The 25,771-nt window shown below is 41.2% G+C and overlaps 1 protein-coding gene across 4 annotated transcripts in view; it reads right to left on the bottom strand.

The window, feature by feature from the left end:
• Positions 1-23,102, bottom strand: part of VOPP1 (VOPP1 WW domain binding protein) — a 38,051-nt gene extending 14,949 nt beyond the window's left edge. For 3 of the 4 annotated variants that reach the window (XM_010713111.3, XM_019616715.2, XM_019616719.2), the window contains exons 1-3: positions 23,045-23,102; positions 21,419-21,598; positions 6,421-6,479 (exon numbers count right to left, since the gene is read on the bottom strand). In XM_010713111.3, coding sequence (XP_010711413.1) covers positions 6,421-6,479; positions 21,419-21,481 — 122 coding nt within the window. In that variant the 5' untranslated portion in view covers positions 21,482-21,598; positions 23,045-23,102. The remainder of the gene's footprint in view (positions 1-6,420; positions 6,480-21,418; positions 21,599-23,044) is intronic. The other variant, XM_031554008.1, reaches the window with a different exon arrangement.
• Between the last annotated feature and the right edge of the window lie 2,669 nt (positions 23,103-25,771).

Raw genomic sequence — 25,771 nt, 5'->3', positions numbered from 1 at the left:
CTGGACCCGCTCCAAGAGCTCCACGTCCTTCTTGTGCTGGGGGCCCCAGGCCTGGACGCAGTGCTGCAGATGGGGCCTCACAAGAGCCGAGTAGAGGGGGACAATCACCTCCCTATTCTTCATGTTCAAAACATTCTTTTTCTTTATATTTATATTAAAGTTCTTATACTACTTCCAAAAGAAAAATTAAACAGTATTTAACATAACTGTGTATGTTTCCAGCTGTCTGCTGTATGCAGTAAGCTACTTTCTATGGCAGAAACATTTAAGCCTAAAAATACTGCACCTCTGTCTGCCCATGTTTTTAGCATTAATTCAGGTCCTGTGTCAGATAAGAACTAGAAGAGGTTACAAGACTACACTGCTCTATACTGTTTCTGTGCTTTCCATCAGTGATAGCATTTTCTTCCAAATAAAGGTTACATGTTTCTTTTGAAGATCTTTCATGTAGAAGCCCAACAGTAACCCTCGAAAACATACTCACATAGGGAACCCAGACTTACTTCCAGTGTAAAGACTCAGCGCTCAGAAGGTGGAACAAAGGCCTCAAAGGAAACAGGCTACAATGGAGGAGTTTAGAAAACATCACATGCACAAATAGTGATGGTTTTAAGAAAGCCAAAGGTCCCCTACAACTGATAACTGCAGGGGACACGGAAGTGCAGCAAGAAGAGCTTCCACATCTACACAAGAAGTGGAAGAAAAAGCTGAAAGGTAACACAGACCCTCTGTCCTTGCTGAGTGATTTAGTGACAGCAGAAGCGGATAAGGGTGAAGTATTCAATGCCTTTTTCAACTCACTGCTCATTAGCAACATCTCCTAAGTCTCTGTGGTTGGAGGTGATGAATTACCAGAAGCTGATGAGGATCATGTCACAGGTTACTTACATAAACATACAAGTCCATAGGACTAGAGAAGCTTCACCCAAAGATACAGAGAGAGTTGGCAAATATCGTAACACTTTTCAGCATCCCCAAAAAGCCAGAGACTTCTCTGCAGGAGATCCCCAGACACTGGAAAAATGCAAATTTTTGCTCACCTTTAAACTAGGCCAAAAGGATAATCTGGAGATCCATAAGCCAATCACACTTACATCAGCTGCTGGCAAAATAATAATAATTTAAAAAAAAAATCAAAGACCAACTTCTCCTGAGACACATTTATGGGCATATGAAGGAGAAGAAAGGTACTAAAAACAGATAGCATGAATTTACTAAGGGTAAATCATTCCTATTCAGATTGAGGGCCTCTAGACAAGCCAGAGAGCTGGATGGGTTAAAAAAAACCCTAAACAGCAGGACTCAAGGACAGTGGTCTATAGGTCACACTCTCCCCAGAGAGAATGAAAAACCACTGGCAGTGCTGCAGAGATCTGAAGTCATCCTGTTGACAAGCGTGTCAATTGAATTAAGGTACACTCACCAAGTTCATGAGATAATACTAAACCTGGGGATGATCAGCTAGTGAGCTCAACAGCCTGAGAGGAACCTCATAAAGAAGAACAAAGACAAATGCAAAAGCTTTGCCTGTGGGAAGGACAAACATCTTGCACAGAGCAGCTCTGCTGGAAAGGCCCTTGGGGTCACATTAAATAGCAAGCTAAACACAAGCCAGGAGTGTGCCATGGCAGCAATAAAGACCAACCGAAGCTTAGTGAGTTAATCAAGCAAAGTAATTATTATCTTTCACCAAGCACTTCTGGACTGTATCTAAAATAATATATTTGACTTTGCAGCCCTGGTAAAAAGAATGACATTGATCAACTGCAGTAAGCTTAGCAGAGGGCCACAAAGAGGCTCAGAGGCCTCACCTGTTCTGTGAGGAGGCAGAGGAACGTGAGCTTGTTCAACCTAGGAAGGAAATGGCTTCAAAGGACCCAAGAGCAACCTGTCAGGACCCAGGAGGTTACTGAGAAGATGGAGTCAGGCTCTTCCTGGTGGTGCAGTGTGGGACACAGATAATGGATGTAAACTGAAACAAAAGAGGTTCTGACTTGATATGCAGCAAAAAAATGTATCTACCATGAGGATGGGCAAGGAACAGAGCATACTGTCCAGAGAGGTTGTGCCATCTCTTTCCTTAGAATTTTTCCAAGATCCAACTGGATAAAGCCCTGAGAAACCCAGTCTGACCTGTTCTGAGCAGGAGGTTGGACTGGAGATATCCTGAGAACCTTTCCCTCTTTTCCTGACTATTCTCTTAGCATAAAACATCACTAAGAACTTCAACACACCATTATTGAACAGAATGATTTGAAATAATCTTAAAACTATGCTGGATAATACCAAAATTCTTTTCTTCCTCTAAGTTACCCAAAACCCTTATTGCATGTGACTACCTCACTGACCCAGAAACATTACCCATAGTATTTCCATATCTCTGGACACGTGCTTACACTCAGAAACATTTGTGCTGCTTTATTAAAATGCCACCAAGTCTGGAAAGGAAAGGTTTAGAGGAATGCAGGACCTAGCATCTGGAATTTATCACCTTGTTAAATGCTCAGATGCAAAGGTAGCTAACAACGGGAGGAAAAATAAACCGTGAAGATCTATGGGAACAGTCAGTCCTATCTGGAACATACTTCACCCTGCAATACAGAGGGTACATTTGTGTACATTCACAATCTGAAAGTTGTAGGCCTTACACTAGTGCTGAGGCGATACGTGCTGTCAGGATGAGCAGCGGGGAAGACAGCCAAAAAAAGAAAGAGAAGGTCTTGTGACCTTGCCAGGGGTTATATCTTGTCTCTGAACACAAAGTGTTCTGGGGAATGTAGTTCTTCTCTTACAGACAGGTGCATGGAACTGGAACATTAACTCTTTTTACTCCCAGTGCACAACATGATGTTATGGTGTGGAATACCGATAATCAAAATCATAAAACATGACACAGCTTCAATTCTGAATCGCCTTTGGTGCATCTACACAAGTAGAAGTATGATCTAATTTTTTCAGCACAGGTGTGGATTTTTCACTAATATTTTTCTGAGTTTATTTTATATTTATTTACTTTTCCTGGTCTTAGAAATATTTTGCTAAAGTAAAACAAAAGTAACCAAGTGACAATATCTCGTGACTCAGACAACCAGTTGTTTTGGCTAGAGAAGTAAAGTAAGAATTCTCTTGGAAATTCACTTTATCAACAGCCAGACAGCAATGTGTCTCTAAAAATCCTTGCAAGTTTTCATGGTGGATTCCACTCTGAAATAAGCTATATCTTAAGCTAACAGATTCACATAGAAAACGTAGAAAAGTTTAGAAAATGAGAGAAACATCACAGAATCATTGGGGTAAGAAAACATCTCTGGAGATCATCTTGATCAAACCCCCCTGCTAAAGTAATCTCTCTATAGTAGGTTACACAAGTAAGTGTCCAAGTGTGTTATGAATCTCCAGAGAAGGAAACTGTCTGGGCAGCTTGTTCTAGCGCTCTGTCACACTCAAAGTAAGCAAGTTCTTCCTCACGCTCGTATGAAACTTTTGTGCTGCCCTTATACTGTCACTGTGCTCCACTAAAAAGAGTCTGGCCCCACCAGCACTTTAGATATTGATAAAATTCCAGTTTCTGTGGCATGAGTGAGTTGACTTAACTCAGTCATGGGTAAAACAAATGCGAAAGCAATGGGGCATTATCCTAGGACACTAAGATTGGTGTTGTGTATCTCCTTCACGATGCAGACATGAAAAGACAGCACAGGTAGGAAGAGCAAGGGATCCTATCCAGCAAGAAATGAAATTGCAGAAGTAACAAATCAGGAAACTCCAGGCATTGATTCCCTATAGTTTTGGTGCAAGTTCCCCCTTCAATGCTACAGGGTTTATACACACTCAAACAGCCTCTACCTGCTTCCTTCCAAATTTACCCTCATCTACCCTCTGAGCTTTAGCCCCAAATCCTTACCACCTTTCTTTAAAGTTTCTTCTTCCTCACTTAAACTCATAATCATAATAATAACAATGGCATTAATAAGATGCTCATCACCATCACAATAACCACTGAGCACACACGTCCCACCACCTTCCCTTTCCTTTTTCCATTTACTTACACTGTCCAGCACTGGACAGTGCCACACCTTTATGCAATACCTTGGAAAACAGGGTGCTATAGTGAGATAGAAGAGGCTTGCAAACTTGTCCATGCAGACAAATTGTGCACAGGCTTGCAAATTCCTCTCTGTTTGACGTCTGTAAACTCTCACCAAATAAGGCTTCAGTTACAAAGGTCAATCAATAACCTGAACTTAGGAATTTTAAACTTACTGCACAGGCTTAATAGACCAATTAACTTCTCTTTCCTGAATGGCATAAAGTTAATTGCACATGCAATGTATGATACACAGGGCGGTCACGTACAAGGGGGAACATATATTAGGCGGATCAGGAAGTCTGTAACCTCCAACTACTTCAGCCAATGAAGAAAGGAGAAGGAACAATGTAGTCAGGAAGAGAGGATAAAAAAGAGGCTGCAACCTTTAGTGGGTTGAGAGACATGCCTCCAGTAGTCTCTCTCTTTATTTGAATAAAGAAAGCTAAAGACTCTCCTCTGGCTCTTTTTGAGATTAAGATAATTGAGCAAGCCTATCAGAGAAAAAGAAAAAAAAAAATTCCCAACATGTAGTAACTATCACAACAAACATAACTACAGTTTGCATTCTTTTGACTTGCCTGACATAGCCAATATACAACAGATTTCTCTCCATGCTAAAAAACAAAATAAAATCTCTCAAATCATGCAATCCTTTCTAACAACCATTTATATATATATATAATCCCTTTCTCAATTCCCTGTTTAATTCACAACTTTCTTCCTGCCCATCTTCAAAGCTGTGTGCAGTTTCAGTTAACCTCTTTGATGGACTAGAAAATAAACACACTGTTTTTCAGCAAGGTAATCCATTTCAGTGCTCAAAAAAACCCAGTAAACTAGTAATCAAATGGAAACCAATTAAGAAGCAACCTTGCGTGCATCAGATCCATTGCAGAGACTGAGCCTCCCCTTTACACTCCTTGCTTTCACAGGACTCAGTCAGTACCTGTTTACTTGTGGCACAAAGAGCTAACAACCAAAATCCAAGCAGCTTCCCCTTTATATTTACAAGGAAAACAAACACTGACTGCAGAAATACATGGGCAGCAACATAAGCAGAACACCAAGGCGAAGATGAATAATGCACTCCTGAATGTCAAGTTACAAGGGGATATTCATAACATCCCAGCCTCTTTCCCACATTCCAACAAAATAAAATGTAGGTGGAACCAAAGTCCTGCTGTTATTAGAATGCAAAGAAAATCATTTCATTTAAATTCACTCATATGTTCTAGCCAACCATTTATGCAGAAACATTTTATGTCTTGTATATACAGTTTGGGCCATTCTCAACATTTCATTCAGATGAAAAAGAGACAGTAAATTGCAGGCAAAAAGAATTCCTTATCAGTTAATATTCAGGATCACAGATAATTAAACCACACAGTGGTTCAGTCTTTCAGGGAGCTTTGTTTCTTGCCTGGCTTCCTGGCTGTTTTTTGTCTCTAGCGTTTCTCTCCTGCTTCTGGCAGATGAAGTGGAGGTGGAGAAGAAAAAGGAGAAAGGTTTCTGGGGAGATCAGGATTACAGTAATTTCCTACCTGTGAGTGGGGAAGAGTTTGCTCAGGTAACAATGACCTGTTGCTGCTACCTACTCCGCACCCGATTGATTTTTTTTTAACTTAGGTTTAAAAGATGTTTGCAATTATAAAGTTACATAACCCAAAGTCTAGTGCATTTATCTCCTTTCTGCCCCCAAATACACAAGAACAATAACCGCCCACTCATAGATTTTGTCCACCTCTTTATCGTTGCTGTGAGCAATTTAGGACAAAAAACTGCAATTTAGAAGGATCCTCAATCATGCACCTACAGTTAATTGGCATTTGGTTAACACCCAAACCTGATGTGAATATAGATGCCACCCATCAAAATGACAGTTAATGCCACAGATAATAAGTCATCTCAAATCCCTAAATTAAGCAACAGTATTACCAGAGGGACAAAGATACTCTTGGTATGCTGCTTGATTACCTTCCCTTGTTCAAAACAAAGAGAGAACTGTCCTCACACAGCTCCACTTATGTTTCCTTTCATCATTCTGAAAAGAGAGCTGTTCAATATCCAACATTTTGTTTTCAACTGGAAAGATCATCTGAATGCATGGGGAAATGAGTCTGTATACTTTTGGGGAGAAATAAAATTTCTTGCACATTCATTTTTAAATTAAATTAAATTTTAGATAAAATTAAATTTTAAATTAGGGGAAAAGGTCTCAAAAATTTATGGAAAAAGAATAATCCATGAAAGAATAACATTCTAAGAGCTGAAAGAATCTAGTTATCTCTTGTTCACTAGAAAACACAAAAAGGAAAGTGATGACTACTTACATATAATAGGTAGGATATAACCCTTCAAAGTACCAGCAATGCTTTTTGGCCTCTGTACACTACAAAGAAAGAAAAATACCTTATTAATATTTACACAGAACAAGGTGCAATTATAAACACAAACACTGAGTGTTTATAAATACTGTTATTTTGAGCAATTTGAAAAGGTGTCTTTTCCCAAAGACTTCGCAATCTTAAAACATATATCTGGGAATTCAGTGAATCTGAACTGTGATGTGCCCTATTCAGGTTCAGATCCTTCACAGTGGGCTGTGTCCACGGGGCCTCAAAGGTTAACATGATTCATGACTATAGTTAATAGATTCTGTGAACTGCATGCATTGCCTGATAAAGTGGTCTCTTAAAAGAATATGGAGAATTTAAGAGCTCACTGTGGCTGTAGTCACTTAAGAGATCTCCATCATATTCTGAGTTTGAAGATGCAAGGCATAAGATTGCACAGTGAAATGCAGGAAATTATCCATCTTCAGGGAATTCTCTATATGCGGAGCCAAGCTTGGAAAGGAACAAAACAGAGATCCCACTTCGCCTTCCTACATCTTGGAAATGTTTCAAGTGTTCATTAAATAACCTGGGAAAGGAAACTGCTTTCTGCAGTCCAGGGCCATTGTTGTCTTTTGCAAACTATCAGCGCATCCTTGCTAAGGCATGGTGACAGGCATTTTCTCGGGGGGAGGGGATGGTGATGCAAGCAGTGTGAGAAATGCATATCACCACAGGCACCGCAGGAGTACAGACAGCAGCTAAGAACAATAGTGACATTTAAAAAAGAAAAACAAACGTCAAGCCCAAACTGTATATACAAGGCAGAAAATACTTCTGCATATCCTGCTGGCAGTGCTAGCATAAAGTGGTGCCTCCCTTGCACATACAGTTCCAGAAGCTCCACCACAAACTGCATCGTCTGATCACATACGGACTGGGGATTCTGGAATACCTCCACAGAGCAGCAAGTAATCTCTTCTGGGATTTTAACAATAATTCTCCACGCTGCTCACACCTGACACCCAAGGTCAGAGAGCACTTGCACATGAGCAGCACTTGGATCATCCTTCATGTTCACTTGGCAGCTCACCTTTAGATAATAACTCATGTAAGCCTTAGTAGCCTCCCCAGAATCCCAGAATACTAAGTGAATCCAGTTAAGATTAAGTGGTTTTAGATCTCTGATTCTTACTCCTCGTGAATAAGAAAGGCTACAAGCTATTTAATGAGCATTTGATGAGCTCAATCACAGATGGATCAATTATAGCCTCCAAAGACAAACTGCTATGGATTAAATTCTTAAGACAAGTACAGAGGAGGGGCGTAGGAGAAGAGAATTCTCATGCGTATGATCAAGTCTGACTACTAATCCCATGACAGGCTCCCACCAGCTCCAAGAAGCACACCTTTTGGTTCTGATGGAAGAACTAGAACTTTTTCCTTCGGGGAGAGCCTTGTTCCCTTCTCAAATTTACGCTACAATAAATGCAGGGGATTTGTAGGAGGGCTCCGTGGTTTCTGTTGGAGATGCTGGTGTTCACAGAGCTGTCTTTAAATTTCATAGAATCACAGAATCATCAAGTTTGGAAAAGACCTCTAAAATCATCCAGTCCAACTGTTCACTTATCACCTATTCCCATTAAATAATGTCCTTCAGTACAACATCTAAACATTTCTTCCACATCTTCAGGGATGGTGACTCCACCACCTCCATGGGCAGCTCATTCCAGCACCTGACCACTGTTTCGGAGAAATTTCCTAACTTCCAACCTGAATCTCCCCTGGCACAACTTGAGGCCATTCCCCCTAGTCCTATCACTAGTTATATGAGTGAATAGGCAGACCACCACCTCACCACAACCTCCTTTCAGGAAGTTGTAGAGTGCAATGAGGTCTCCCCTGAGCCTCCTCTTCCCCAGACTAATCAATCCCAGCTCCCTCAGCTGCTCCTCATAAGATTTGTGCTCTAGACCTCTTTGTTGATCTTCTTCTGAACATGCTTCAGAGCCTCAATGTCTTTCTTATATTGAGGGCCCCAAAACTAAACACAGTACTCAGGGTGCAGTCTCACCAGTGCTAAGTGCAGAGGGATGATGACTTCCTTGCTTCTGCTGGCAACACTATTTCTGATATAAGCCAGAATGCCATTGGCCTTCTTGGCCACCTGGGCACACTGCTGGCTCATGTTCAGCCAAACGTCAGCCAACATCCCCAGATCCATTTCTTCCACACAGTTCTCCAGCTATGCTGCCCCAACCCTGAAATGTTGCCTGGGGGAATTGGGAACAAAGTGTAGGACCCAGCACTTGGTCTTGTTGAATTTCATCCCATTGCCCTCACCCCAGCTATCCAGCCTGTCCAGATCCCTCTGTAGCAACTTCCTACCCCCAGGAAGATCAACAGTTCCTCCCAGATTGGTGTCGTCTGCAAACATACTGAGGGTGCACTCCATCCCCTCGTCCAGGTCATCAATAAGGACAGGCACCAATACTGACTCCTGGGGAGCACCACTCATGGCTGGCAACAGCTGGATTTAATTCCTTTCACCACCACTCTCTGGGTATGGCCATCTAGCCATTTATTTACCCAGCAAAGAGTGTACCTGTCTAAACCAGCTTCTCCAGGAGAATCCCATGGGAGACAGTGTCAAAGGCTTTGCTGAAATCTAGGTAGACTATTCAACAGCCTTTCCCTTTTATGGCCACAAGTTGCTCCAGGGGAGATTTAGATGAGATATAAGGAAAATATTTTTCTCTTGAAGAGTGGTCAGGCACTGGAATGGCCTGACCAGGGAGGTGGTGGAGTCACTGTCCCTGGCAGTATTCAAGAGGCATCTGGATGATGTGCTAAGGGATGGTTTAGTAGCTTAGTGGTAGTAATGGTGATAATGAGGACAGTTGGACTAGATGATCTTGTAGGTCTTTTCCAACTTTGTGATTCTATGATTCCTTCATCTATGAGGCAGGTCTCTTGATCACAGAAGGAAATCAGGTTGGTCAAGCAGGACCTGCCTTTCATGAACCCATGTTGGCTGGGCCTGATCCTCCAGTTGTCCAGCACATGTACTGTGATCTCCCTCAAGACAATCTGCTCCATAACCTTTCCTGGCACCAAAGTCAGGCTGACAGGTCTGTAGTTCCCCGGATCCTCTTTACGGCCCTTCTTGTAGATGGGAGTCACACTGGCAAGCCTCCAGTCTTCTGGGACCTCTCCAGTTATCAGGAACACTGATCGATGGTGGAAGGCAGCTTGGCAATAACCTCTGTCAGCTCCCTCAGCTGAATCCCATGGACTTGTGGCAGTCCAGAGCAGTAGGTCTCTAACTGTTTCCACCTGAATAGCACGGGGTTTATTCTCCTCCCCATCTGAGATGTCCAGGTCAGGGGGCAGAGTATCTCAAGGATAACTGGTTTGACTTTTAAAGACAGATACAAAGAAGGCATTGAGCACCACAGCCTTTTCCTTATCCTCAGTGGTCAATGTATCTAGTAAAGGACAGAGATTCTCCTTAGCCCTCCTCTTACTGTTAATATATTTGTAAAAAAGTTTCTTGTTCTCTTTTACCCCAGAGGCCAAGTTGAGTTCAACCTGGGCTTTTGCCTTTCTTTTGCCTTGCAGTCTATAACAAACTCCCATCAGGATGTCAGTCTTGTTGGCCCTCCTCTTGATCCTTACCCATAGAGATTCAACCTTATCATCCCCAGCACTGAGCTCAACAATACTGAAGTACTCTCTAACATAGAGAGTAACATCACTAACCCCCCCTTCTTTGCCTATCTGAAGAGCATATAAGTAGTAGTCATCCATTGCACCACACCAGCTGTGGCAGTGATCCCACCATGTTTCCGTGATGGCAACTAAGTCATAGTTTGTCTGCCACACAATGGCTTCCAGCTCCTCGTGTTTCTTGCCTATGCAGCATGTTTTGGTGTAGATGCACTTCAGCTGAGCCCCTTGCATCACTCCCCAGTCTGTCATAATTCCCCTAGGCTTATTTCTAGCAGGTCTGGTTTTATCCCCTTCCCCCTTCATATCTACTTTAAAGCCCCCTCAATGAGCCCTGACAGCTCATTTTACCCCTTTGAGAAAGGTGAAAACCATCAGTTGCCATCAGGTCAGGCTCAAACCAACCCATGGTCAAAAACACCTGAATTCTTGCAATTGCACCAGCTTCTCAGCCATGTATTTATGAAAAGTGTTTTCCTGCTCAACTCAGTATGCCCCCCTGCTACTCAATGGATAGAAGAAAACATGACCCACGCTGTCCACTAACCACCCCAGTCCCCTGAAGTCCTTTTTGATAGTCCTCAGGCTTCTATCAGTGACCTCATTGCTGTCACCTGAATTATCAATAAATGATAATAATCAGAGGGGAGAGTCAGACTATGAAGTTTCCTAGAAATATCCCAGACCTGGGCGCCAGGGAGGCAGCACACTTCCATATGTGTACTTCCCATATGGGTAGGCTCTTGCTGACATATAGGGCCCTCTGTTCCTCTCAGAAAGGAGTTGCGTCTGACAATCACCCTTCTTTCCTTCTAGGCACAGGAAGCCCTAGACAACCTTGTGGGTAAGCCTCCCACTGCATCCTCACTCACCTCTCCCTCAAGTTCCAGAGCCTCAAACCCATTACAAAGGAGAACTTGGGGAACCAAGGTAGGTTGGGATGGGGATTGCCTGTGATGCTGAGCTGGGACCTGTTTCTACTCCTCCTCTTTTCTTAAATTACCTCCCTCTGTTTGACAATGGTAGAGCATGGGGCCCATCACTGGAAAATGTTTTATGCCCCTCTATTATCCTACCCCTTCTAAGCTTCCAACTTCTGAAAGCTTTCTTCTGAATCTCATTATCAGCATGCTGTTTCCTATTACTCTGAATTTAGAAGTACAAGTTTCTCTTGGCATCACTCTGCAAACACATATCCATTGCAAATGCAGCAGGCCTGCTGCTGATACAGGGCAAAACACTTTGGCTCTTTTCCTTTGAAAGTTGCAAAGCAGCAAGCCCTGGCTGAAATCCGAGTCCTGCCCTTGGGAAGCCTCATTTCAGTCCAGTGCCCAGTCTGGAGCATACATTGCAAAATGTTTTTCTTCCTGCTAGTGAACAAACATGATTCACTGTTTACTCAATATCCTCAAAGCCTTTGTCAGTCTAAAGCATTTTAATTGATGTTTTCTCAGCAATGTTTCTGAGCACATGGAGCCTGCATACCCTTTACAAACGTAAAGAAGGCGTTTGCATTCAGTACTCATTCTGCCACCCTCCTACCCACATTTCAATTTCTAAAACAAACTGGGAAGATTCCTCCTTTCCACATCTTCCAAGCTGTAAGAAATCTGTTTCTGCCTCTTATTTTATTTTGACTTACCTGTTTCAGACAGAGAATATGCTTACTGCTATCATAGAAATGGTTTTGCAAATATTTCCTTCTAGCTTACAGGGCTTAAATACGCACACTAAAAAATCTGGTGCACAGACCTTGTTTCTATATGGGACCTGAAACAGCAGGCACCAATCCCGATTCTGCGTTTTTTAATACCACAACAATATGAATAATGCACAGAAGCTCTTCAGCTCTCCTACACAAGAATGAGGAAAACAAACAAGCAGACCTCAAACGTAAGCTGCAGGATGGAATCTGGTACATGTTACATTTATACACATAAGACCAAGTGCTGAAGCTCCTGCATTTAGAACTCCTCCTGATCTCCATGGCAACACTGATAAGCAAATCCCAGCATAAAGCAGTAGGCTACTAACCACAGTCTCTATTGCAGACCTCACAGGAATTCACTGATAATAGGATGACGACACTGGTGGTGCCTCTAAGGATCTCAATCTCCTTAGCTAACCAGAGAGATGAAGAGGGTAGTTTGGATACGGATTAGTTTCTCCTATCCCACATACATCCTCTGAAGCAGACTGTGATCACCAGTCTCATGCTAAGTACAAATATTCCAGCAAGCTGTGCAAGCTCATGGGAGACATCTGTCCCCAGCACTGGGCTCTGATCCTCACTCAGTCTTTGCAGCCTTGTGCCTGTGCGGTTGTCAGAGAGAAAGCAGTTAGGAAACCTCAGCTGGCAGCAATCAATTCCAGTCCACACACATACAAAGGGAAGATCAGTCTTATTACTGCAATCGGAAGGGAACTCAGCAGGCTTGGTGCCCACTCTGCAACCTCCTGCCACCTCAGAGTTTTACGACATTTTCTCTGAAAGGACCATTTACCCATTCACTAATAGCAAAACAACTGTGTATATGTTTTTTAAACTGGACGTAGGTACAGCTCTGTGGAAGCTACCCACTTTTCCAGAACTTAGCACACTTTGCTTATAAAGTTCCTTCTCCTATGCTGTTTAGCAATTTGGCACTGCTATAAAATATAAAAACAAGACAGTGTGTCAATTTTTAAATGAACGAGACAGGTCTAATTGGGTGTGCATATGTAAGTTTTAGAGAATTAAAGGCATATGAACTAGCCAGATGCTTGAAAACCTGCCTTAAAATTGTGTATTTGAAGAGAAAAAAACATAAGACTTATTTATTCATTTATATATTTTAATAAATCAGCATCTCTTGTAGCCTGTTTTTTCTGATAGATTGCAACAACAGGAGCTGCAAGCCATGCTTTTCTGTGGCTTCTAAATTCATTCACATTTTCTCTAAGAAAGGAAATGTGCTTTCTGCCACAGATTGAAATTCCAAATGCTGCTGCTGTGAACAGTGAAAAAGAGAAGTTACTAAAACACGAAGCAAAAATTGGCTTTGATCACACCATAAAATACAGAGTGTGAGCACACAGGCATGCACATGATGTGGAGGAAGACAAACCAGGTAGACTGCTCACTGAATGTCGGAAAGTGTTCCACAGATCATTAATTATGCTTTGTAGGGCTTGCAGAAATACTGTCCAGCAGAAATCTCCTCTAAATTGTACATAATTCTCTCTCTGTTCACAGGACAATAAAAGAGAATGGGTCAATTAATTAGTCTTTGCAATCAAGGGAGCAGTGGATTTATGCACTTTGCTTTTACTGGAGATTTAAATTATAACAATGCAACAACAATTACAGCCTTAATTGTAGATAGTAAATACTTTGCAATACAAGTAGAATCAATTTTTGTGACAGGAAGCAATGAAAAATAGCAGCTTGCTATTGACATACATGTTTGTGAAGGGCAGGGTGGGATAATGACCGTCTGTATTCTGAAGGAATGCTCAGGTTGGACTGGTAACATTTGTTCAAAGCTAGATTCTGCAAAAGGCACAGGTCTGCTATCGATCTTAGTCAGTGAAATTTATCAGCTCCGAGTTGCTGAGAGCACCATTCTTTCTTTTTAACCAGAGAAAGATGCTACACACTATTTCCCTTAAGGATTGAAATAAACAAAATAGACAAATTCTGGAAAAAAGTAGAAATTTGAGTGACCTGCCATCCTGATAGGACACGAATGGCTCCCAGTGTTCTAGCATGGCACATCAGTGAGCTGCTGCCTCCCATTCAGCTGGGTACGTGCTGTGCACTAATAGGGGCCAGATGATACAAACCTCAATCTCATGGCCACAGTCTCTGCAGTTTTGCTAGGATTAATTCATTTGTATATGAGCAGGAAGAAATAAAAGCATCTAAGACATGGAAGAAGACCTCACCGGTTCTGAGCATCACAAGAAATGTAGTTAGAAAAGGATTTCCTATTCCAGCATATAATGAGAACTCTGTCTTCCACACAGCCAGACCAAAACCAGTCACTGAGGAAATGGGAAGGACACAAGACATTCATGAACACATATCTCCACTGCATCTGACACACAGCCAGCTTTGCCTGAATCACAGAATGGCCAGGGTTGGAAGTGACCTCAAGAATCATCAAACTCCATCCCTCCCGCCCCCCGCCCGCCACAGGCAGGACCACAAACCTCCACATTTAATACTAGACCAGCCTGCCCAGGGCCACATCCAACCTGGCCTTGAACACTTCCAGGGAGCAACTCCTCTGGGCAGCCCGTTGCCTGCTGCCCATGTTGCACAAGATTTGTCACAGGAGCCACTTGCCGCAAACGTCTGCAGATTTACTGGTCACATCACTTGGCAGGTGTTCAGTGGAGCCCGAAGGACAAGACTGTCTACAGTGTGGCTTCAGACTAAATAATTGGTTCTAGAAGGTCCATTATTGGATAGGAATCACAACACTTTATAAGATTTGACCTTTAGAATTTTATCAGTTTTCAGAATACTATCCATTTCAGTGCCTAGACAAGAACTTAAATAAGAGATACAAGCTGCTCATTAGATACAGTGCACTAAAATCAGAGAGCCTTCTCCATGCTGAGTTTGAAAGATTGGATTTACAGAAACAAGATGAACATACTGCACTTCCACAGCCAATAAAAGAGCAAAATGTCATCATTAGAGTACATACTGAAAAGCGAAGACTAAGGGTGAAAACAATTTACTACAGAAAATACATTCTGGTTTAGCCTTGTCTGAATCTATCAAAATTCATCCCTACTTTTTCCCTGGTAGCGCTAATAGATGAGAGTAAAAGTAGCCCATCTCCAATCTAAGAAACTGAGCTTGCAAGCCAGGTCACTTGCAATTGCAAAAAATCCACTTGTAACTCAAGACAAAGCAACTCATTCCAAAAATCAGGATTACAATAAGTTATTTTTATCTCCTAGGCTAATGAGAAAACAAAAAGGAAAAGTTGTATATAATAGGATGCTGACTCTTCTGTCCTTCATTTTCTACTCTATGTAGCACTGAACAGAATAGATACTACACCAGATATATAGTTGTTTATTCAAAACCCAAAGTCATGTAACTCACTGCATAAAGAATAAATTTCCCTATTTTTCAGGAGTTGTTTCTGTTCTCTGAGAAAAAAAGGAGTATTTCCCAAAAAGAGTTCTTAATAGAAGCAACATCTGCAGTTTGAATTAATCAGTCTGTCCTTTGCAATAGTACAATTTCAGCACAACAAGCTAATTTGTTAGTTCTTCTACTGCTTAGAACACATGCATTAATCATTGTATTTTTCACATAAAATGCATGTGTGTTTAGCACTAGATAGTCTCCCATCAAAAAACTCCACCTTACATTTAGATCGATTAACCTTTCCCACAAAAGAAATATAAATATCCCTCATATTAAATTTCATTTCAGGAGTCTGACTTTTTTTGTTGTTGTTCATTATGCAGCAAATTGCAAATGCACTTCAGTCCTAGAATAATACAGTCTCATCTGAATATAATCATTTCATAAGTGAGCTAGGGAGAAAAAATAACAATGAGGAAGAAAGGAAAAGAAGTCTTCAGCACCGGGGACAGCGCCTAGCCACAGGCTGCCTGGGTGCTTGAGCTCGTGCAAGAAATAATAATTGACTGGAATAATCGTGCTGAGTCTTTTTCAAACCGTCTGCAAAATCAGTTATGAGACTTATTGTAGCAACATGAAATATCCAACTTGGATGAAAGGATGTCAAGACAAAAAGTGCCAAGAGATCCTCTATACCAGGACTTGCTTTGTTTTCCTATTTCTACATCCACTGATTCTGCAGCACTTGCACATGCATAAAAGCTCAGGGGGGCTAAACCCCTGATAGAACTGACTTTACAAAGGAAGTTCTAATGGCAGATCTGTAAAAAAGCATGAGATATACCACATATTGAAAGCATTTTCACTTGAGAAAAGCAAAAAAGATTCAACATCACACTGGAACCTCACAACTTCAAGGGGGGAAGTGGTAGCCTTTTCTGTTCCAACTAGAAGAAAATATATAATATCTATTCTGCCCTGATGAGGCCCCAACTGGAGTACTGCTTCAAAGTCTGAGGTCCTCAGCACAGAAAAGATGTCGAGTTTTCGGAAGAGGGTCTTGAGAAGGGCCACATAGATGATCAGAGGAATGGAGCACCTCTCCTATGAAACAAGCTAATGGAGATGGACTTGTTCAGTCTGGAGAAGAGGGGCTGCAAGGACACTTCATAACAGCCTTCTGATATTTAAAGGGAGATTATAAACAGGAGGGAAATCAACTTTTTTTGCATGGGTAGATAATGACAGGACAAAGGGGAATGGTCTAAAACTAAAGGAAGAAAGATTGAGATTAGATGTGAGGGTTTTTTTCCACTGAGATGGTGGTGAGATGCTGGAAGAGGTTGCCAAGAGAGGCTGTGGATGCCCCATCCCTGGGCTTGTTCAAGGCCCAGGGCAACCTGGTCTAGTACTTAATCTAGTGATTGGCAACTCCGCCTGCAGCAAGGGGGTTGGGTTCTTCCAACCCAAGCCATTCTATGATTCTATGATTTCCCCAACTCCTCTAGAAGTTGTTGATCTATTGCAAATGGTAGTAGGCAGCTTCCACAGCACCAGAACTGAATCAATCTCTGCAGTTATTAGGCTTCCTTTTATACATGCATGAGAAATAAAAGCAAGGTTATTATTTGCATTCTTTGGCTACAGAACAAGGCATAAGTCATCTTACAAAACAGCCTGCAAAGAAGAATATTGGGAAGAGGAAAGGGATCTATTTGTCAGGAACTGAAAGTAAGACATGCCAAAAGTGAGGATGTCTAACCCTCAGTCTCTTTAAAACAAGAACAAATCAGATGTTAGGACTTTTATTTATTTGTTTGTTTGTTTTTCCCAGATATATTTCATCATACAGTGATTTTATCTTTAAGACTAATGAATGTAAGTAATGCATTCAGTTTAACCCTCAGATACCTCCATCTAACACACTTCCCTTCAACTTAGGATGGGATGCTTGCTTCATCTCCAGTCCTAACCCTAGGAACATACTTCTCTCAGGAACTTGTATTGCTTAGAATTTTATTCAGAGGAAAGTTTAGATTTAGCTTCCACTCTCTATTTTATTTTTCAATCTAAATCCATGCTACAATTCAAGTCCCTTCAGTTCATGCTGAACTGGCATATTTGCCTGTTTCCTATGTACATTTTATTCTTACAATTTACCATCTCCAAAATGAAAACAACTTTTAAATTGCTTTGTACTGAAATTCTTAGGGGAGCATATTTCATCTTCTGTAATAATAAAAGTAAAGCAAGGAAAGACTGAGTATAAGAAGATGGATTCAGAGCTCAATTTTCTCAGTCGTTCATAGAGTGGACAAGATTGAGGCAATAACAGAAGTGTGCTACAAATGCTGGTTAGTTAAACGATGACAGGCCATCAGAGACTGCAGGAGAGCACATCTCTTTGATGGCTATGACAACCCAGGGAAGATGCCCTGGGAGTTGATGGGCTTTGTTCTGATTGTATTATGCATCCCCTGCACGTTCGTTTTTTTGGCAGCAAGAGCTGACAGGACCCAGCTCCTCTTCTCACCACTCTTTCATTCTTGACATTTAATCCATTGATGCACACATTCCTCAGTCCCTTCTTACGCGCAATTTTTGGAAAACCAAGTATTAACATTGGTTAATAAACATTCAACATGGACTTTTCCCTTCAAGGCTTTGTGATATTTATTTCAAAACTGCAAATACTGGATCAAAATCCTTTCTACTTTGAAGTCCAAAAACACCTGAATCACTGAAAGTAACAACTCCTCAGTCTCAAGAAACAAGATACAGAGTTCATGGCCAACTGCACACTCAGTGCAGGAAACAAAGAAACTGGTAATAATGAAATACCACGTAAGTGCTATTTCCCTATAGGGTTTGCAAGGCCGAAACTTGGTAATACTGAAATATCAGGTAAGTGCTGTTCTCCTGTAAAGTATGCAAGGCCAAGGCAAGTTCTCACTTTCAAATGCTTATTCCAGAAACCCATCATGCTTAATGCTATATTATTGGTATAAGCACCTGTTCATTTTAAAGTAAATTACATATGTCATGCATGTATTAAGCAAATGAGCACCTGAATACAGTTAAGATTAAAGAGGTTACCTTGCAAGCATTTTTGTATTAGAAAAGGAGTTTTTGAAAAAACTTGAGTAGAAAAATCTACTTCAATATTCTGCTAGGGAGGCTTTGCTCTTGGTCAGCTTCCACCTGCATAGCAGTGAATTGTAAGCCCTGCCATCAGATGCTTACCTACAGGTGCTTCATTAACAGCCATTGCTATTGTGGCATTCATATGCTCACAAGCTGTCTCAGACTCCGCAAAGAAAAACAAAGATGTCTGATTTGTGATGCAGGTTCAATCTGCCTTAATGACAGAAAGAGTTCTAAAGGAAACTTAAGTTTTCTTGGACCAACTTACTAACTACTTTGAGTAAAGACACACACACACAAATCCTCAAACAGTAACAACCTTGAATACCTGACCAACTTAACATTTGATATCTCAGAAAACAGGGCTGTGTTAGTTGAAGGCTAAAATATAGTTATCTCCATGTTGCAATCCAGAAAACATTTTTGTTTCGAGACTCAGTTCCTAGAATGCTGGAGGGAATTCATGGGTTTGGGTTAATTAGTGTTAATAATCAAGCCTCTCTTCTTGCACACATTTTGTTAAGGTTTCCAATAATTGTCAGCAAACATCTCTTTTTCAGGGCAAACTCTCCTCAAAGAAAACCAGCAGAAGAGTTTTACCTAGTATAATTTGTATTTGTTTAACAAGTAAATTCAAGCTTTCAGAGAGATGCTTTATTGTGCCTTTTGCATAGACACCAAGTAAACTGAAAAATCCGTGCCTTCTAAATTAAACTAAGAACATAAACTAACTCCTGCTTTGACTGTCACTACCATAGTGACAGTATATTATTATCAAATTCCAGTACAAACGCAATCCAACAGTTGTACCTCACTTCTTATTCGAACAGAAGAAATACTATGCATCTATCCTTGGAGTACTTCCCATGAAAAGACTGCTTAACTCCTTCTGGCAGGTGACAGTGCCTTCCTACTAATGGCAAGGCAATTTTCAAAATGAACTAACGTCTTATGTAGGAAGTATTTGTCTTTCTTCCATTAGAAGCCTGAACATACTTAAACAATAATTTCTAGTGTCCCAATTTGTCAAATTTCAATATAATCCAGTAAAAGTATTGACAAATCTCTTCAATTAAATCAAAAGCACAATAGCATTCAGCACTTTTTAACAACATTATTTCCTCAGAATGAGTGATCATCTGTGTTTTTCCGCATTTAAAATGTCTCCCTGGAAGAAAGTGGGGGGCGGAAGGGAGCAACAATGGAGGGGAACAAGCAAGCAAAAAAAAAACAACACCTAAACTCTGGAACCTGCAGTATATTCTCCATCTTCTTGCAGGTACTGGATACTAAAAACCAGACAAATTCAAAAAAATCGTTTGGTATAGCAATCACATCTTGGCTCGTCCTGCAATTTAACTCTCTCCACACACTTCACAGCTTGATGAAGGCTATGCTGGATGGTGAGAACTTTTTACATGACTTCTCACCTGTTCAACAAGGGCACGCTCCTTGCCCTAGAATCTCTCCCCCATACACACTGTGATTTTTCTTGGACCAAATCAAGCTTTTGGCTTTCTCCAGTAGCAGTTACGATGCCATTCTAGCAATCGCTATTGGACCTCTGGTAACCACTCTGGTGGTCTGTGGTTTAGTAATGTTAAGCTCTTCAGCTTGCATTTAGTGAAATACATTCATGAAAGGGGAAAGGTCTCTTGATGAGACTCAAAAAAAGCGAGGATGTTGCAATGAACTTCCCTCTCTTTCATACACAGTACACAGATATCACAAATCTCTTCACTAAGATTATTTTCCTCACAAAAGTATCTGAATGCTCCTTAGAGACACTCTGCAACTGATAACTGCAAGAGTGAGATGGGGTATAAATGAAACATCAGCCCTCCATTAACATGTCATCTACATTCCAAAAAAGTTGAAGATTTCAGCCTGGAGGTACAGCTCAGCTATGGATGGATAACAGCATGAGATATGGTCACACATGTTTAATTCATAAACCTAGTAGCTAAAAATTATTCAACTGAACTGAAAGTGTAGAGAACTTCAGTAGCGCTCAGAACAAACTACAGATGCACCTGCAAAGTTGGTCAACATTGTCACTGTAAATCTAACTTCTAGAGAAAATTATATCCCTGTGAAAGCAGTGGGAAGCTCCCAAGGCATCAAGGGTAGTGCCTCTGTTTGCATGGTTCGCACTTTGCTTCTGTGCATCTCTTCACTCCTCCCTGCAGTACAGGGTGCAACTCAGACAGAAAAAGCATCAGAAAATGAGGGCACTAAGGCAGCATCACGATAAACAGTATTGTGCAAGAAAATAATCACTTATTCTGTAGCCAAAAACATAAAGTCATAGATGGGAGAAAGAAGTAAAGCAAGAGTAACAGAGCAGAGAAGCAAACGAGGAATTGAAGTGCCAAAGTCAGCAGGCAAGATGAGAAGACAAGGCCTGTGAATAAGGAGAAGAAAAAGCAGACAGGAAGGAAAGAGAGACGGCAATCAGAGACTAGAATGCCATTTGAAAAAGGAATAAGTTCTTATTTCTGATAGGCATCATCTACTACGGCAGTCTCTCACTGCAACATATCACCTTTCGCTTCTTTCCTCATTTAAGTCAAGGGATGGGAAAAGAAGAACCCATAAAATTTCAGGCTTATTCTTCTTTCACCTGAGTATATGCCAGCTGGAGTTAACTGGTAACAAGCGAAGAATCAAATCAGAATCATGCTTAACAATCTCCAGTGACCCCACAAGTTACACTTTCAGGATGCGGATTGTACAGAACAATTTCAGATCTCAGTCAGTCTACTTTCCCTCCTCCTTTCTGCTCCTCAGAAGCAAAACTGACAGGCAGTGGAAAAAGAGGCTACTTGGAACAAATGGCACAAGTTCCAAGCTGCAGTCAAGGCTTCTTCACTTTTCCAAACAGGCTGCTCACATCAGAGGTCAGAAACCAAACACAAAGGCAGACTCTGAATGACATGCAGTAGTAGGACCAATATATTGGATTGAGAGCATTTTGTGAAGGCTACTGATGAAAAGCAGCAGATTCCAGTGTCATAGTCATTTATATACCATAACAGATGTGTTGTGCTGCCAACTAGCTGCATTTCTCCTCTGTGAGGTAGCAGTTCCCATCTTCAGCTTAAAAGACTAGGAGCACTCCTGACAGAGACAAGCACGACACCATGAATTAGTGGGTCCTCATTCCAGACATCTGAAGGAATATGAAAATCCTGGTATCATCTTCATGCACTGCAAGGCAAACAAACAAACAAACAAAATCCAACAACCACATCTACATTTTCTATTGTGCTTAGTCTTTAATTTATGAGAGAAAAAGCCTGCCACTTCACCGTGGACAGGCTGCTCAGCCTCAGCTCATTCTTACCATGAAGGCTACTCTCTATCCTCTCCAGGTCCCTTAGGATGATATCCATTCCCTCCTGTGTGCTGATCGCAGTTTGGCATCTGATGATTTAAATGCTGTTCTGTCACCTCATGTCAATAAAGCCGTGTCTCAAAGAACTCCACCTCAGTTTATTGACTCTGAAGTCATAAGTGACTTATAAAAGAGCTTATAAATGGGAAGGAGACTGACTTTTTACACAGTCTTAGTGACAGGACGAGGGGGAATGATTTTAAAATAAAAGAGGGGAAGATTTAGATTAGATATTAGGGGAAGTTTTTTTACATGGAGAGGTGATGAGGCACTGGCACAGGTTGCTCAGAGGAATTGTGGATGTCCCATCCCTGGAGGTATTCAAGGCCAGGTTGGATGGGGCCCCAGGCAGCCTGGTCTAATGGGTGGCAACCTTGTCCATTGCAAGAGGGGCTGGGACCAGATGGTCTTCAAGGTCTCTTTCAAACCAAACCCTTCTGTGATTCTACGATCCAGTCTTTGAAACATGTGAGTAGCACTGCACATACAAACAACACAAATAAATGTGTTACTCGCTCATGGCAGTGAAGCACATGCACAAGTGATAATGGGAACAGGTTTGACTTTGTCCTTAAAGTTTTAGGAAACTGAGAATAACAGAAAACTGCCTCCTTTACTCATTTCCACTCAAATGCAGAAATATAACAATGTATTTTCAACATGTAAAATAATGACTACAAATTCTTACAGAAGTGTATATTTTTCAAAATTGATGTCCAGTTTAAGCAATGGATGTTTTGACATGAGTTGCGTCACACAAAGGCTGAAGAATTGGACCTCCCACCTCCGCAGCTAAAGGAGATTATTCACTGCTAAGCTGCTTTGCAAATAAACCACCAGTGCACCTGCTGCCGGCTCCTGTTGTTCAATGGCAAGACTTCTGAGTAGCATCTTTTTATACTGGTGAAAAAGATAAGGCTTCGGGCATGGGCTTCCTCTCATTCATTCTGCATTCTCTAAGTCTTCAGTTGCAATACTGAAAAGGCCACAGATTAAATTAAAACCTTGTTCTTCTTCCCACTGACCCTTCCAGCTGTTTTCTTGCTATGTTCCAGATTTCAAGACATCCTAGCTCCCTGGAAAGAACACTGACCTCAAGTGCTCCAGAAAGCACAAAGAGTGAACTTTGATACTAGATTCTCCCCACCACCTCCCCAGTACTGCTCTGTGAGCTGCCTGATACTAGAGCAAGGAGCAGATGGGGAACCTGAACCCCGTTAGGACCAGAACAAGCAGCTAACTCACAGATTCACACTGACCTTTCCTTTGGAAGGATTGGTTCTGCCTCATCATTCCTGACATATGAGCACATTATTCCTGGGAAAAAAAATATCTGAGTTAGCTGGACTATTTATTCAAGGATATTTGAGAAATCTTGTTTTACCATCATCGTCATAAGATTTCATAGCTTGATTTTAGGGCCTCATCCAAAGACTGTTGAAAGGAGCATGGGTTTTGACTTATATCTAGGCTAGGACTACAAAACATAAAACAAAATTCCTTTGCTGCTGTTAATCTTTATGAAGATAGATGATCTTTCTGTAGGGTTTTTAGTGGAGCAGACTGCCTGAAGAAGTTGCCAGTTACCAAACCATGTGCCCAGGTGACTACAAAGTCATTCATACCAAAACCAGACTAAGAGACTCATGTAATTCTGATTAAATTTCTGTGCTGCCTTCTGCGCTATTATGGATGCTTTTGTTAGACACGATCCTTTTTATTTTTAATTAAAAACAAAAAGTCAGTCTCTTGGGGGTCCTATTTTTATTTTCACTTCTAACTTCAGTACAAACACACCAGAAAAATTACAGCTACAGTCAAATAAAAATAGCTGAAGAACTTGCAGCTGTTGATACTTTCCCAAGTATTCAACATTGCTCATTTAATGATGGAACAACATGCTCCAGTTTCAGACCTTGCACAATGCTACATGAACAGGAGGCAGTTATTTGAGTTCCTGTGAATGCCAAAGGCAAGTAAACTGTTACAGCAACCAGGGCAAGAGAACAACACAATGTAGACCACTGGGTGTCCACACAAACATTTCTCCCTGCTTGTTCTTTCTCATTTAAAATCATTAGTCAGTTCACCAGTTGGTTAGATCAAGCTCACAGAGTACAGCTGGGAAAAAAAAAGTTCTCAATACAAATTCACAATTTGGAAAACAAAAACTATCTGCAGTTGCTAAGTATTTTCTCAAACTTATCTGCTTACAATTGAGACCAAGCAAATTAGCAGTCGATGCTTATAAATTCACAACACTCAAGGGTACCAATGAAATACGAAAGAAAAACTAAGACTTGGGTACAAAAGTAAAATTCAAAGGCTCAGAAACAACAAAAAAAATCAGGAAGCTTCATTATAATTGGAAATTCGGACCTTCTTATGTTAGGCTCCATTTGTCTCGCTCATATGCATAAGGGCACAGTTAGAGGTCATAAAGTCAGAGCATTCAGCAGGTTATATTTAAGGGAAAAAAAAAAACTGTTATCTTGTTAGGGGCCCATTGCAACAGCAAAATCTAAAGCATGACAACCAAGGAACAGATTCAAAGAGAGTGGAAAAAAGTTAAAAGTTAAAGCTGACAGTAGTTTCCCTAAAGAGAAGGAAGCAAAATCACCAAATGGATTTTGTTCAGCTTTTGCATTTCATATTAGAGATACTAATAAAGTAACCTGTGCCACAAAGCACCTGCAGAAATAGCTATAACAAAAAACAAGAAAAACAGAAAATATCCTCACAAACAGACAATCCCAAATCACAGCAACACTCCTACGTGTCCTGCCTTTCGTAGGTAGAGGCTTATCCAGTAGCAACCTGAGCCTCCTGGGCATTGATTAAAGGTCTTGATTACTCCAAAAAGAGTTCAAATTATGGATAGCAGGTGTAGGCTCCTTCAGAAGAATTACCCAAGAATTGTGTCTATTTTTTAAATAAATCTTTGCCTGGTAGCAGCCCTTGCCTCCCCTCAGGCATTCTAGCAAAGCCTCTAGTCTCCTCACTTGAGAGGTCAAATTTAGGAAACTCGCCCCCAGAAAAGTACAGGAAATGTCTGAGTGCATTTTTCTCTCTTGTGGAGAAACAGCGCATGCCTGATAGTTTCCTTTCAGTCTTTCTCTGCCTGAATTTAAGGCTTTTGGCCTCTTCTAGATACATTTCCAATTTGTCTGTTTGGGGGTTAGATGCTTGCCTGGTGTCTACACTAGCTTCCTCCATCCATAATTCAGGACATAAGTATCATACATTTCAGATACTCAAGAAGCAAGCAAAAAACGGTAAAAGAACAAGAGTCAAAGACACAGACAGGAAAAGACTGACGACTGGTCCATTTCAAAGGTGTGTTCTGAGGAGTTGCAGTGTCGCCCAAGAGTGCTGGAGAAGGGATGGCGGGGGGAATCACATTAGTCTGACAGCCGTATTCTCAATCCAGCAAACAGCAACGATGACAACCAAGGAGACAAAGAAGAGGAAGAAGACAACTCTCTGGGTTCCATCTCAGGTATGCTTTTGTGCCTGCTGGGCTTGCAGGTGCACTGTCCCAAGGTCACAATAACAAGTTTGTGAAAAATAAGTTTCTAGTAAAACTTTATTGCAGGAAAGGTAATGTCAGGTTGTCAGCAAAGCAAGACTATCCCGTGAGAGAACAAGATCCAATACTTCCCTAATAACTTCCTCTGACTGGTTGTCATGGTGATGGCCTGGTTCTGCAAATGTTTGAGACACACCAAGCACACCCCATAAAGTCAGAAAGTAATTTTTATTGGACCTTCACAGGCACTGAGGGACATGGTTTAGTGAGCACGGTGGTGATGGGTAGACAATTGGACTGAATGGTCTTAGTGATCTTTTCCAACCTTAATGATTCTATGATTCTATGAAGGTAATGCGTGGAAGGGATCAAACAAGACTCTGGTCATCACTGAGCTCTAACAGCCCACCAAGCACAGAGATTTTAGGATGAGGCCTTATGATACAGACACGAACAG

The sequence above is a fragment of the Meleagris gallopavo genome, chromosome 6, assembly GCF_000146605.3.
Source record: "Meleagris gallopavo isolate NT-WF06-2002-E0010 breed Aviagen turkey brand Nicholas breeding stock chromosome 6, Turkey_5.1, whole genome shotgun sequence".
Classification (NCBI taxonomy): Eukaryota; Metazoa; Chordata; class Aves; order Galliformes; family Phasianidae; genus Meleagris; species Meleagris gallopavo.
This window is presented reverse-complemented; position numbering and strand designations above follow the sequence as displayed.